The sequence below is a fragment of the Mus musculus genome, chromosome 14 (assembly GCF_000001635.26).
Source record: "Mus musculus strain C57BL/6J chromosome 14, GRCm38.p6 C57BL/6J".
NCBI classification, from domain to species: domain Eukaryota; kingdom Metazoa; phylum Chordata; class Mammalia; order Rodentia; family Muridae; genus Mus; species Mus musculus.
The window spans coordinates 4082283-4096425 of NC_000080.6; the positions used below are offsets into that span (position 1 = coordinate 4082283).

General features: G+C 41.3%; 2 protein-coding genes across 3 annotated transcripts in view; one reads left to right on the forward strand and one right to left on the reverse strand.

The window, feature by feature from the left end:
• Nucleotides 1-14143, reverse strand: part of Gm32966 (predicted gene, 32966) — a 172925-nt gene that overhangs the window by 91992 nt on the left and 66790 nt on the right. The window lies entirely within an intron of this gene.
• Gm3115 (predicted gene 3115) lies at nt 1882-4958 on the forward strand. Its single transcript, XM_017316311.1, has 4 exons — nt 1882-2011; nt 2735-2897; nt 3855-3986; nt 4662-4958. Exons 1-4 carry the CDS (start codon nt 1882-1884, stop codon nt 4852-4854), a joined length of 618 nt encoding a protein of 205 aa, XP_017171800.1. The 3' UTR covers nt 4855-4958.

The window sequence follows — 14143 nt, forward strand, 5'->3', positions numbered from 1 at the left end:
CTCAGGTGGCATATTTATTGTTGTGAAAAATCTATAGTCATGATGAATTGGTTACCTGTGACCATACAAGTTAACCAATGTCTGTATAATTGTTTTCCTTATTTGAAAGTGAGTAATGAGATCATCAGAGCAGTGGTTGCTAAGAATAAAATCACTGATTAACATGAATGATAGCACTGTACAGAGCATGGGCTTAATTTTCTGGGTCCAGTGCAAATAGCTGGGAGAGTTCAAAACAAAACCAATAAAAACAACAGGAATACAAACAACAACAATTGTTTAAAACCATTTTGAGTGCTGAGATTACTGGCATGTACCAACTCTGGCAATTTTTTTTTGTATTTATAATAAACAAACAAACAAACATCCCTATTCCAATTCTAGCAGTTGCATCAGAGAGAGCTGTGTGACACTACATGTTGCTTCCTTTCTTCAGAAAGCTCAGGTCGTCAGTCCTATACCAGGTCAGCTGGACCTAAGACAGTGTAGTTGAACTTCTGGCTGCCATGGCATGATTCTACAACAATCCTTTTCTTGGTAAAATTGAGCCTGTATAGAGTAAGCTGCTTGTTGTTGGATCTAGGAGCCTTTAGGCCAGCAAACACATAAGCCACCCGTAGTGAAAGAGAAAAAAAAAATCACATTGGAAAAAAATATGTGCCCTAATTGTAAGAAAAAGCCCTCAACTTTGAAGGCATCACCTATCTCCCCCTGATTTTTGAGCTCTGCATATTGATATTGTGTGGCTCAAGAAGGTAGTGAATTTCAGATGTTTTCCCAAAGAAGACATACATGATTTTTCACTCTTAAATCTGTGAGGTTAGGGGGTATATTAGCACAGGTTTAGCAAAGCCAGCATAAGAACACAGAAGCCAGAGATGATAATGCCAAAGGGACAGCATCCTGACTTTATAGACACATTAAAATTGAGGTTTCATCTCAACTCAGCCATTGCATTCCCTGCCCTACATTCTGAGTTATATATTTGCTGTGAGTACAGTATGATGTTACAACCTGCAACACCCTCATTGCTCAACTTCGCAATTCAGGAAGACAGATACTGGAGAAGTGATTGCTATGGGGCTACAATGTAGTAATGTACAGTCCAGGATGACTTTTTCTCTCTGATGCCCACTTAAATTGTCTGGTTGTATTTGAGAACAGGACCATGTGCAAGAAAATGTTTTGAAGATAGGACAGCAAGTTTACCATTTATATTTGCCCTGTAGATGATTCCATATGTTCAAAAAATAGGGAGTTTTCCTTGTAAAAGATAGGATTGTAAACCAGTGATTTTGAGAAACTCATGGTTATATATGTATATATATGAAAAGAATGCCCACTATCAAGGAATTCACCGTTAGAAAATATTGTCCAAGTTTTGTACAATTAAACCTATAGGAGAAAGATATTTGCCTCTTTGAGACAGGAAAACCCTGGGTAATTGGAGTGTATGTCACATGAATTGCTCAGGTGGCATATTTATTGTTGTGAAACATCTACTACATCCACAGTCCCTAGAGATTTGGGTGCTAACAAAATCTCTTAAGCATGTCAGAGATCTAACCAACGTTCCCCCTCAAAAGCACATGACATCTAATGAAGCAGTAGAATTCTCCAGCTTTGGAAGGAGAGGTTTCCAAAGGGGATCCCACTGGTCCATGAGAGGCTCCAGGAGAGGCACCCCAGAAAAGGACCAAGTTGGGGAGAACTAGTTAGCAGGTAGGTCATGGCAGTTGCTAGTGACATCATCAGTAATGCCTTCCTTGGAGAATCTCTTGTATCTAGGAGAGAACTAGAATCTTCTGCGTTGTCACCTGTGTTGTGACAGCAACTGCCTGTGGTTCATCACTTCTGTTTGCTCTGGGATCACCAGCAGGAATGTTTTCCTGGCTGCTCAGGCTATGTCAGAAAGAGAATGGCGATGAAGGAGAGACCAGACCAACAAAGAAGGAAGAGGGAATCCTTTCTCATGAAAAAGGAAGAAGGAAATCATTCTGGAGAAGGCACAGTGAGTCCTGGGCAGAGTTGGGGAACTTCCTGGTAGAGGTAGGCTTGAGCTGGGCCGTACAGGAGTAGGTCTTACAAGCTGAAGCCTTGGACTTTGCCAATGTCAGACAAAGATTCAAGAATTTCTGATGATTAGTTTGAAAGAGCCAGGAATTGACAAACCTGCAGCTACTTTTCTGGGAGCTATTTAATTTCATTTTGAGTGGCAAAGAATGCCAGGAGTGGGCACTATGGGAATATCAGTGTGTTATTCCTTTCATGGAAGGGAGTTGAAGCACTTCACCTTCCAGATTACTGTAGGTAACTTGAGTCTCTGATGAAAAGAACAGAGAAGGATGCTCCCCTGGTCATGTCATGTGGTGAGGTCTCAGACACTTTGGATTAATTAGTGCTTGATAGTGCTAAGCACTATGAACTTCAGGATTTCCCTGCAACACATCTGATATGACCTGACAATGTTCCCCATATCTTTATGTCTGAGGCAAATTATAGATTTCAGGGCAAAGGGTCCTGTAATAGGGAGTGTGGCATATGTCTGACAATGGTGGTTAGGAAGAGGAACATAGCTTAGCAAACCAGCTGGAAGATAGCTTTTCTGCTCTTTTAAGGATTCACCCCGTCTTTACCTTTTCTCTCCATCAATCTTCTTCTTGGGACTCTGAATGGTCTCCCCTGCCCCTGGGCCATCAAGTATGCAAATTCTTTTGTGTTTATCTATCTGCAGGGTCTGCTAGAAATACTTCAACCCAAAATTCCAACATCACTAATCAGATATCAAATATAAATAAAGTTAGAGAACTGAAATTGCATAAGATGAAGATCAGCAATAACATGGAGGAAATGTGTGGAATCCTGAACGTTTACATGTATGAGGATTTGAATTACAGGTAGGAATTATGCCCAGTACCCTGTTGCCTGTATTGTGCCATCTGTTAACCCAATTTCCTTCTATGAATGGAGTGTGATCTCCCATCATTCAATTAAGTAGCCCTGACAGGTGTTTAATTGTTGGATAAACAAAGTGCTGTGTGTTTATTATCAACTTATTTTGTACTTGACCCTGGGATGCTTGCAATCTGATTGTTGCTGTCGACAGCTGGAAGGACCTGCTCACACTTGTTGCCTCTCAGTGTGTGAATGCAATGACTGCAGGCTTCAAGGCTTTACTCTGATATTGTTCATTATAATCTGAGAGATGGTACCTCCTTAGATTTATTTGGCATTCTAATTGTGTCTGTGTGTGTGAACTTAGGCTCTGTGTGTTTTGTTCAGGACTGAGGCTCTGGGACCTTTGATGGGGTCTGAGGATTTGTGTGTTGCACAGTTTGCAGGTAGTGTTAGTGTTGAGTCCATACAGGTCCAAAGTGATCACCAGGGAAGTTTGTTCCTGGTGTTTCCTTGGTGTCACACGGGAATCTCCTGGGGGAGGAGATGTGATAAAGCCTTTCTCCTGTAAATACTAGTTGTGTCCTCTGGAAATTCACGTAACAACAGGAACCAAGGAATGAGAATCCCTGCCTTAAAAATAAGAGGAACGTCATTACAGATACCTATTGGACCCTTGCCTGTGGCACAGTGTATTGGAAAATTGTCATAGAAGTAGTCTATTCCTTCATGCTTGCCCAGAAAGCTCTTGAAGGTCAGCTAACTCCATTTGGTCCCCTGGCTCTGCTGTCCTCTGCCCAGGATAGTAAGTTTAATTAGCACCAAGGGGACCTAGTTTTAAGGAACTAGGATGTGGCATGCAATTGGCTTGGGTAGTCCATGATACAGCCTGTTTGCACATGATTATTGAATCCTCAGTTCAGCACATTATTTGCTTCTTGGGCCATGCCCTAACACAGGATGAACACTGAATTCAACATCATTAAATCACAACATGAGAAGACAATGTTGGATATGGATAAAATGACCCAGTCCATAATTGCTTCCATGAAGTTCTCTGAGGAGCTGTTAAAAGATAACTATTCCTACAGGTGAGTCAGTGACACAACTGAGACCCCGAGAACTAGGCAGGGAATCCTTCTGTCCTTTTAGGACTTTGAACAAACGCAAGGGCTCTAGTTCTATGTTATCTGTTTTTTATTTAGGAACCCTGCCCTGAGGCAAGGGTCTTGGATTTATACCTCTTGGACTCAGTTGTCCTAAGTGTGAAGAGTGTCCAAGACCCTCCAATCTTTATTCTTCCAAATTCAAGGTCCTCTACATAGAAAACTTTTCCACCACGCTGGGAATATCCAGGAACTCTGAACCTCTAGGGTTCTGACCACAGATTAAAAGATCAAGGATTCCCTACAAAAATGGAAAGAGTGTACACTTGTTGGGTCAGCTCACCTCTCTCAGAGGAGATAAGCCCTCTCCCTGCTGAAGGTTTTATGGTACCACAGACCTATAATCAACCATAAAGAACATTTCCTCTTCTGTGATGTATAGGGTGCACTCTTGGTGTCAGGGCTCTCAGAAGTTTGTTGAGTCCTGTGGAACATGGGTGGTATCTTGATTTGACCTGCCTCTGTTTGGTGCTGCTATGTATACTATAGACTCTTCTGGGACTGTCTGGGGTTCAGGGCCCTTGTGGGACCATGGGACTTGTAGGAGTGGCAAGCCAATGGAATCTGGCTGGGAATCACCAATTTTTTTTTGTGGATCAGCATCAAGCAGAAACACCGCCTCTGTGAGTGCACTCAACTAAAGGAAAAAGTGAGGATATTACTGAATGAGAACAGAAAGCTGCTGGTGGAGCAGGCTGGAACGAAAGTGTCCCATGGGGAAGAAAAGAGGTTCTGTGAGGAGGCCAGCAAGAACATCTGTGCCTCAAGTGCCAAGGAACAGCAGGTAGGATGATGTGTATCAGAGGCATATTGCCCTCATGTCTAACTATAAACATAGACAATGCAATGCAACAGTCCACCAACTTCTCTAGGCACTCACCTATGTCTCCTCCAAGTGTTTGTTTATGTGATCATCTACAGGGCTCTCTGTGGAGGTAGCCTGGTTCAAGAAACTGCATGTTTGGCATGCAAATGTTCCTGCTCTGCTAGAATCACTAAGGGGGATAGGTTGTTTACACATCACAGTTCTACATGCATTAAGTTTGAAGGATGCTGTGTTGGAGCCCTTGTTGAGAATAGCAAGAGCTTTGAAGGAAGAAGTAAAGGCCTGTAGCTCATTTGCTTTACAGGGATCTTGTGAGATTCTAGGTAGGAAATAGTTTGCAGGGATGACACCTAGTGTAATTGAAAAATAAGTGGATTTCATTGCTGTCTTTTGGCGGCTTTTCTATTCCCCCCTTTCCCCTCTATCTCAAAATGGTCTCTACAGGCTTCATATATCTTGGTTCACACTGAGAGGTCCTGAGTAGCATATTGTAAGTCCCATTTTCTTTGAGTGATGTTGGAGAGGTCATTCCTGTTCTGAGAGTCTGGAGTTGTCTGGATGACCAGAGATGACAGAAAGGCTTCTCACAGGCTCAGGTTTGGTGTGAGATTTCTGAGGCTTCATGAAAAAATTTCTTAATATATGCCCCCTATTCTGACCAAGAAGAGTGTTCTCTAGTGATTTTTTTTTTGTTCTTCAGATGTTTTATTTTATTTTTTATTAGGTATTTTCCTCGTTTACATTTTCAATGCTATCCTAAAGGTCCCCCATACCCACCCCCCCAATCCCCTACCCACCCACTCCCCCTTTTTGGCCCTGGCATTCCCCTGTACTGGGGCATATAAAGTTTGCAAGTCCAATGGGCCTCTCTTTGAAGTGATGGCCGACTAGGCCATCTTTTGATACATATGCAGGTAAAGACAAGAGCTCCCGGGTACTGGTTAGTTCATATTGTTGTTCCACCTATAGGGTTGCAGTTCCCTTTAGCTCCTTGGGTAATTTCTCTAGCTCCTCCATTATGGGCCGTGTGACCCATCCAATAGCTGACTTTGATCATCTGTTAGATGTTTTTTTCTATCCCCTGTGACCGGGATTCTCTGTCCAGCACTGGCTGTCCTGGAACTCACTCTGTAGACCCAGCTGGCCTCGAATTTAGAAATCTGCCTGCCTCTGCCTCCCAAGTGCTGGGATTAAAGTAGTGAGCCACTATGACCTGGCTTCCCTAGTGCTTTTTATTCCTCTAAAATAATCGCAGAGTCGTTGGGTCTCCCTTGAAACATCTCCTCTGCATAGTCTGAATTATCTTGGTCCTGAACCATAACAGATACCTCGTTGTTTTCTGGTCAGTTATGATTTTATGTGAATAAGTCTGTGTCTGCTTCTGTGTGTGTCTTTGTCTGTGACTGTGTGTCTGTGTGTTTCTTTTTGTGTATGAATTGTTTTCCTGACCTGTGCCTCTCTCGGTATGTTGGGAGGCCATTCAATGACATCTGAATTGTCCAGTTATTCTCTATGTTACTTCTTTGAGCATTGGTCTCGCAATAAACTTGACATTTCCTGTTTTGTTCTGTTCAGTAGTCTTTGCATCTTCTGTTCACTATCAGGTAGCACCCCCTCTCTCATTTATTTCAACAAATTGATAAACAATACAGCTATTTTAAAAATAAGTGTTAGATTTCTTCACTTTCCCTGCATAGAGTTATCTCCCTGGGAGATTTGTGTTTGTCTTATTGGCTCCACCATGAACATGCACAGAATCCTACCGTGCATCCCTCTGCTAACATGGGTTTTGCTAACTATATCGTGGGCATGGCTTTGTTTTAGGTTAGATTCCTCCTCATAGTTGGCACAATGCTGCATTTCATAAATGTCACAGCACGTTATTTCACCAGCTTTCTTCTGACTGATATTGAGGAAGATTTAATATCACATGAACTGTAATAGGTTAAAAAGTTCCTGGGTAGTGACCAAAAGTCACTGTCTTCCTCTGATGCTACCAAGGAACCAGTGTAGGTATAGTGAGGGCTACTGAGAGAGTCAACATGGGGCTTGCTGGAGGCTTTTCTTAGGAATCTCTTTCTTGGGAATTTGGTATTGTGTTGTCCAGGTTATCTGTGCAGTGCTTGTAACTTCCTCGTAGGACCAGAAAGTATCTGCATAAAAATTTTTATTGAAGATTAGTTAATTACAGATGAGGGCTGTAAAGACTGCCTGAGTCTAAGAACCTTATACACATACACGTCAGAGGTCCTAGTAGGTGCTCATGCAAAAGGAAATGTCCTGGGCCACAGTAACTTTTTCATTGATTTGTGTTTGTGTGTCTCTGTGTGTGTATTGTGTAGTGTGTATGTTTGTATTTCTTTTGTGTGAAGTGTCTGTTAGTCTTTGTATGTTTGGACCACCTTTGGCTGAGCTTGTTTATACTAAAGTTGTGTGTTTGTGTAATACTAGGTAATTTTTTTGTTTGTGATATGGGTGCTTGTATTTTCAAATGTGTGTGTGTGTGTGTGTGTGTGTGTGTGTGTGTGTGTGTGTGTGTGTGTGTGTGATTGTGCATAAATGCAGCTGTGTTTGTCTCTAGAGGACAAATTTAATGAGAAATGCACTCTGAGGTTTTAGTTTACACCTATGAAATATCAAATACAGCAGTCCAATTATTCTGCATGCTCACCTAAAACCCAAGAAAAAAGGACATAAAAATTCTTGTAGGGTCAGATTTTTAACTGACTAGAGAGAAAACTATTCATTCTCATTCAAATCTTTAGAGCAAATATGAGGCATATGGTATATGGAGGTAAGGAGGAGGTTGCTGTATAAAATCCATGTGTTTATGTCCCTTTTCTGCTCTTGGTGAATTGTGAAGGACCACTGGAAGGTCAGGTGGCTCACTGTGTCTTCTAAGCATTCCAGGTTGTTTTCCTCAATGCCTGCCACCATTACATTTCTGCTACCTCTGCTCAGTAAAGCGTTGCCTTGTAGTTTGTCTTGGATTTTACTCATAGAGAGATTGAGTTGTTTGGAGCTAAACTTGCATCCAGCAGAATTCCCATAGATGTGAAGCAAACCAGGCCTGTTTCAGGAGCCCATTGAGGGTCTTGATAATCTAAAGAACTCACACTATCTTATCTGTGTAGATATTCAGCATGACTGTTCTTCAACATCATTTTGTCAGAGTTAAAATCAGCCTCAGTGGGGGTTGGGAGAAATGAGGACCTTCAGACAGTTCTGGTAGTATAAAATTGGTTATGTCTTTTAGAAGCCATGTTCAGAAAGTAGAAAAGAAGTCCACTTTGACCCAGTGCTTCCAGAACAAGGAGGAGTTATCCACAGAGTCTAGGCCGCTCAGGTTTGTAGTGGTCCGCAGAGCAGCCCTGAAGAAGAAGCTATCCTGATGTCCATCTGCTGAAGGATGAAAAGGCCCTGTGTGGTGCAGCACTTCCATGAACTCAGTGTGAGATAATCCATGCAAGCATGTCCTTCAACTAGTCAGCCTTATCCTACTCAAAATAGTCCTGGCACAATCACATTCTGGGGAGAAAATGGTTCCTTTGGATCCTGGTTATAGACAGTTCCTATTACTCTGGGCTCATACCTTTGGACACCAAGTCAGTCAGGTGATGGAAAAGGGAGATCCTATTGGAAGAAACTGTTTACTTTGGGACAAGTCAGAAACAGTGAGCAAGAACAAGAGGCTGGTCCACCACCAACATGTGACCCTAGGCTGGGAAACAAACCTATTCTACACAGCCTTGGGAACTTGCTGAGCCAGATTGGATAATAGAACAAGAACCCTGAATCCCAGACTGGTTTATGAGTGGAAAGCATATCACTGACTGCGCTGCCTATATGCTATGCCCACTAAGTACCTTTCCCATTCAAGATTTGTTTTTATGCCTCCAAATTGTCCTGGGAGATTTTTATATTAGTATTAACCGGGAAACTAAAGAGGTCACTGCAATACAATATGCTTGTATTGCATTAACTCAAATATTATGTGTGTTTGAGAGTGTGCCCTACAATAGTCATAGATGTACAGGGGTGTTGTTCTGTTTTTTCATGACCATCACATTTAAGGTTCATTGCTCAGCCTTGTGAATATTTTTATTTAGCATACTCTTGCAGATTGTTTGACCTATGAAGTACCCATGGGGTTTTGTGTTGTATGTTGTCTCTGGTTATTTGGAGATAGAGGGATTGACAAGAGGAAGCCTGTGAAGTTCCTGTACTGGAGAAATAATCATAGCCTTCACTTCAGTTCAGGGCACGCTCCCACCCCATAAGGAATCCACATGGTTTTCTAGGTTGCACACATCTCTCTTGGACTCACATTCAGACATTGTTCAATTGTTATTACTCAATATAATATACCCGCACAACTGGGGAAATGTGGTGTTTTTTAGAACTCCAGTATAATGTGCAGTTGACAGTTGCGTTTCTAGCAGTTTTTAAAAGGTGAGAAACAATTCCAAGCTCAGGTGTTCTATGACACTTGGGATGCACGGTATGATCTCAGCTCATAGGTCATGTTTGTCCAGCTGAATAGAGCTGTTCTGGGAGGGACAGCTCAATTGACAAATGTTTTTTTTTTTCCATTTTTTATTAGGTATTTAACTCATTTACATTTCATGCTATACCAAAAGTCCCCCATATCCACCCACCCCCACTCCCCTGCCCACCCACTCCCCCTTTTTGGCCCTGGTATTCCCCTGTACTGGGGCATATAAAGTTTTCAAGTCCAATGGGCCTCTCTTTCCAGTGATGGCCGACTAGGCCATCTTTTGATATATATGCAGCTAGAGTCAAGAGCTCCGGGGTACTGGTTAGCTCATAATGTTGTTCCACCTATAGGGTTGCAGATCCCTTTAGCTCCTTGGCTACTTTCTCTAGCTCCTCCATTGGGAGCCCTATGATCCATCCATTAGCTGACTGTGAGCATCCACTTCTGTGTTTGCTGGGCCCCGGCATAGTCTCACAAGAGACAGCTACATCTGCGTCCTTTCAATAAAATCTTGCTAGTGTATGCAATGGTGTCAGCGTTTGGATGCTGATTATGGGGTGGATCCCTGGCTATGGCAGTCTCTACATGGTCCATCCTTTCATCTCAGCTCCAAACTTTGTCTCTGTAACTCCTTCCATGGGTGTTTTGTTCCCAAATCTAAGGAGGGGCATAGTGTCCACACTTCAGTCTTCATTCTCCTTGAGTTTCATGTGTTTAGCAAATTATATCTTATATCTTGGGTATCCTAGGTTTGGGGCTAATATCCACTTATCAGTGAATACATATTGTGTGAGTTTCTTTGTGAATGTGTTACCTCACTCAGGATGATGCCCTCCAGGTCCATCCATTTGGCTAGGAATTTCATAAATTCATTCTTTTTAATAGCTGAGTAGTACTCCATTGTGTAGATGTACCACATTTTCTGTATCCATTCCTCTGTTGAGGGGCATCTAGGTTCTTTCCAGCTTCTGGCTATTATAAATAAGGCTGCTATGAACATAGTGGAGCATGTGTCCTTCTTACCTGTTGGGGCATCTTCTGGATATATGCCCAGGAGAGGTATTGCTGGATCCTCCGGTAGTACTATGTCCAGTTTTCTGAGGAACCGCCAGACTGATTTCCAGAGTGGTTGTACAAGCCTGCACTCCCACCAACAATGGAGGACTGTTCCTCTTTCTCCACATCCTCGCCAGCATCTGCTGTCACCTGAATTTTTGATCTTAGCCATTCTGACTGGTGTGAGGTGGAATCTCAGGGTTGTTTTGATTTGCATTTCCCTGATGATTAAGGATGTTGAACATTTTTTCAAGTGCTTCTCTGCCATTCGGTATTCCTCAGGTGAGAATTCTTTGTTCAGTTCTGAGCCCCATTTTTTAATGGGGTTATTTGATTTTCTGAAGTCCACCTTCTTGAGTTCTTTATATATGTTGGATATTAGTCCCCTATCTGATTTAGGATAGGTAAAGATCCTTTCCCAATCTGTTGGTGGTCTTTTTGTCTTATTGACGGTGTCTTTTGCCTTGCAGAAACTTTGGAGTTTCATTAGGTCCCATTTGTCAATTCTCGATCTTACAGCACAAGCCATTGCTGTTCTGTTCAGGAATTTTTCCCCTGTGCCCATATCTTCAAGGCTTTTCCCCACTTTCTCCTCTATAAGTTTCAGTGTCTCTGGTTTTATGTGAAGTTCCTCGATCCACTTAGATTTGACCTTAGTACAAGGAGATAAGTATGGATCGATTCGCATTCTTCTACACGATAACAACCAGTTGTGCCAGCACCAATTGTTGAAAATGCTGTCTTTCTTCCACTGGATGGTTTTAGCTCCCTTGTCGAAGATCAAGTGACCATAGGTGTGTGGGTTCATTTCTGGATCTTCAATTCTATTCCATTGGTCTACTTGTCTGTCTCTATACCAGTACCATGAAGTTTTTATCACAATTGCTCCGTAGTAAAGCTTTAGGTCTGGCATGGTGATTCCGCCAGAAGTTCTTTTATCCTTGAGAAGACTTTTTGCTATCCTGGGTTTTTTGTTATTCCAGACAAATTTGCAAATTGCTCCTTCCAATTCGTTGAAGAATTGAGTTGGAATTTTGATGGGGATTGCATTGAATCTGTAGATTGCTTTTGGCAAGATAGCCATTTTTACAATGTTGATCCTGCCAATCCATGAGCATGGGAGATCTTTCCATCTTCTGAGATCTTCTTTAATTTCTTTCTTCAGAGATTTGAAGTTTTTATCATACAGATCTTTCACCTCCTTAGTTAGAGTCACGCCAAGATATTTTATATTATTTGTGTCTATTGAGAAGGGTGTTGTTTCCCTAATTTCTTTCTCAGCCTGTTTATTCTTTGTATAGAGAAAGGCCATTGACTTGTTTGAGTTTATTTTATATCCAGCTACTTCACCGAAGCTGTTTATCAGGTTTAGGAGTTCTCTGGTAGAATTTTTAGGGTCACTTATGTATACTATCATATCATCTGCAAAAAGTGATATTTTGACTTCCTCTTTTCCAATTTGTATCCCCTTGATCTCCTTTTGTTGTCGAATTGCTCTGGCTAATACTTCAAGTACTATGTTGAAAAGGTAGGGAGAAAGTGGGCAGCCTTGTCTAGTCCCTGATTTTAGTGGGATTGCTTCCAGCTTCTCTCCATTTACTTTGATGTTGGCTACTGGTTTGCTGTAGATTGCTTTTATCATGTTTAGGTATGGGCCTTGAATTCCTGATCTTTCCAAAACTTTTATCATGAATGGGTGTTGGATCTTGTCAAATGCTTTTTCTGCATCTAACGAGATGATCATGTGGTTTTTGTCTTTGAGTTTGTTTATATAATGGATTACATTGATGGATTTTCGTATATTAAACCATCCCTGCATCCCTGGAATAAAACCTACTTGGTCAGGATGGATGATTGCTTTAATGTGTTCTTGGATTCGGTTAGCGAGAATTTTATTGAGGATTTTTGCATCGATATTCATAAGAGAAATTGGTCTGAAGTTCTCTATCTTTGTTGGATCTTTCTGTGGTTTATGTATCAGAGTAATAGTGGCTTCATAAAATGAGTTGGGTAGAGTACCTTCTACTTCTATTTTGTGAAATAGTTTGTGCAGAATTGGAATTAGATCTTCTTTGAAGGTCTGATAGAACTCTGCACTAAACCCATCTGGTCCTGGGCTTTTTTTGGTTGGGAGACTATTAATAACTGCTTCTATTTCTTTAGGTGATATGGGACTGTTTAGATGGTCAACTTGATCCTGATTCAACTTTGGTACCTGGTATCTGTCCAGAAATTTGTCCATTTCGTCCAGGTTTTCCAGTTTTGTTGAGTATAGCCTTTTGTAGAAGGATCTGATGGTGTTTTGGATTTCTTCAGGATCTGTTGTTATGTCTCCCTTTTCATTTCTGATTTTGTTAATTAGGATTTTGTCCCTGTGCCCTTTAGTGAGTCTAGCTAAGGGTTTATCTATCTTGTTGATTTTCTCAAAGAACCAACTCCTCGTTTGGTTAATTCTTTGAATAGTTCTTCTTGTTTCCACTTGGTTGATTTCACCCCTGAGTTTGATTATTTCCTGCCGTCTACTCCTCTTGGGTGAATTTGCTTCCTTTTTTTCTAGGGCTTTTAGATGTGTTGTCAAGCTGCTAGTATGTGCTGTCTCCCGTTTCTTCTTGGAGGCACTCAGCGCTATGAGTTTCCCTCTTAGAAATGCTTTCATTGTGTCCCATAGGTTTGGGTACGTTGTGGCTTCATTTTCATTAAACTCTAAAAAGTCTTTAATTTCTTTCTTTATTCCTTCCTTGACCAAGGTATCATTGAGAAGAGTGTTATTCAGTTTCCACGTGAATGTTGGCTTTCCATTATTTATGTTGTTATTGAAGATCAGTCTTAGGCCATGGTGGTCTGATAGGATATGTGGGACAATTTCAATATTTTTGTATCTATTGAGGCCTGTTTTGTGACCAATTATATGGTCAATTTTGGAGAAGGTCCCGTGAGGTGCTGAGAAGAAGGTATATCCTTTTGTTTTAGGATAAAATGTTCTGTAGATATCTGTCAGGTCCATTTGTTTCATAACTTCTGTTAGTTTCACCGTGTCCCTGTTTAGTTTCTGTTTCCACGATCTGTCCTTTGAAGAAAGTGGTGTGTTGAAGTCTCCCACTATTATTGTGTGAGGTGCAATGTATGCTTTGAGCTTTACTAAAGTGTCTCTAATGAATGTGGCTGCCCTTGCATTTGGTGCGTAGATATTCAGAATTGAGAGTTCCTCTTGGAGGATTTTACCTTTGATGAGTATGAAGTGTCCCTCCTTGTCTTTTTTGATAACTTTGGGTTGGAAGTCGATTTTATCCGATATTAAAATGGCTACTCCAGCTTGTTTCTTCAGTCCATTTGCTTGGAAATTTGTTTTCCAGCCTTTCACTCTGAGGTAGTGTCTGTCTTTTTCCCTGAGATGGGTTTCCTGTAAGCAGCAGAATGTTGGGTCCTGTTTGTGTAGCCAGTCTGTTAGTCTATGTCTTTTTATTGGGGAATTGAGTCCATTGATATTAAGAGATATTAAGGAAAAGTAATTGTTGCTCCCTTTTATTTTTGTTGTTAGAGTTGGCATTCTGTTCTTGTGGCTGTCTTCTTTTTGGTTTGTTGAATGATTACTTTCTTGGTTGTTCTAGGGCGTGATTTCCGTCCTTGTATTGCTTCTTTTCTGTTATTATCCTTTGAAGGGCTGGATTCGTGGAAAGATATTGTGTGAACTTGGTTTTGTCG

Excerpts from the sequence above, each read along its gene's own strand:
- Gm3115 (XM_017316311.1), top strand. The coding sequence starts at position 1,882 with ATGTTTTCCTGGCTGCTCAGGCTATGTCAGAAAGAGAATGGCGATGAA. Across the intron at positions 2,898-3,854 it reads TATGAGGATTTGAATTACAG|GATGAACACTGAATTCAACA; the intron begins GTAGGAATTATG and ends GCCCTAACACAG. Across the intron at positions 3,987-4,661 it reads AAAGATAACTATTCCTACAG|CATCAAGCAGAAACACCGCC; the intron begins GTGAGTCAGTGA and ends TTTGTGGATCAG.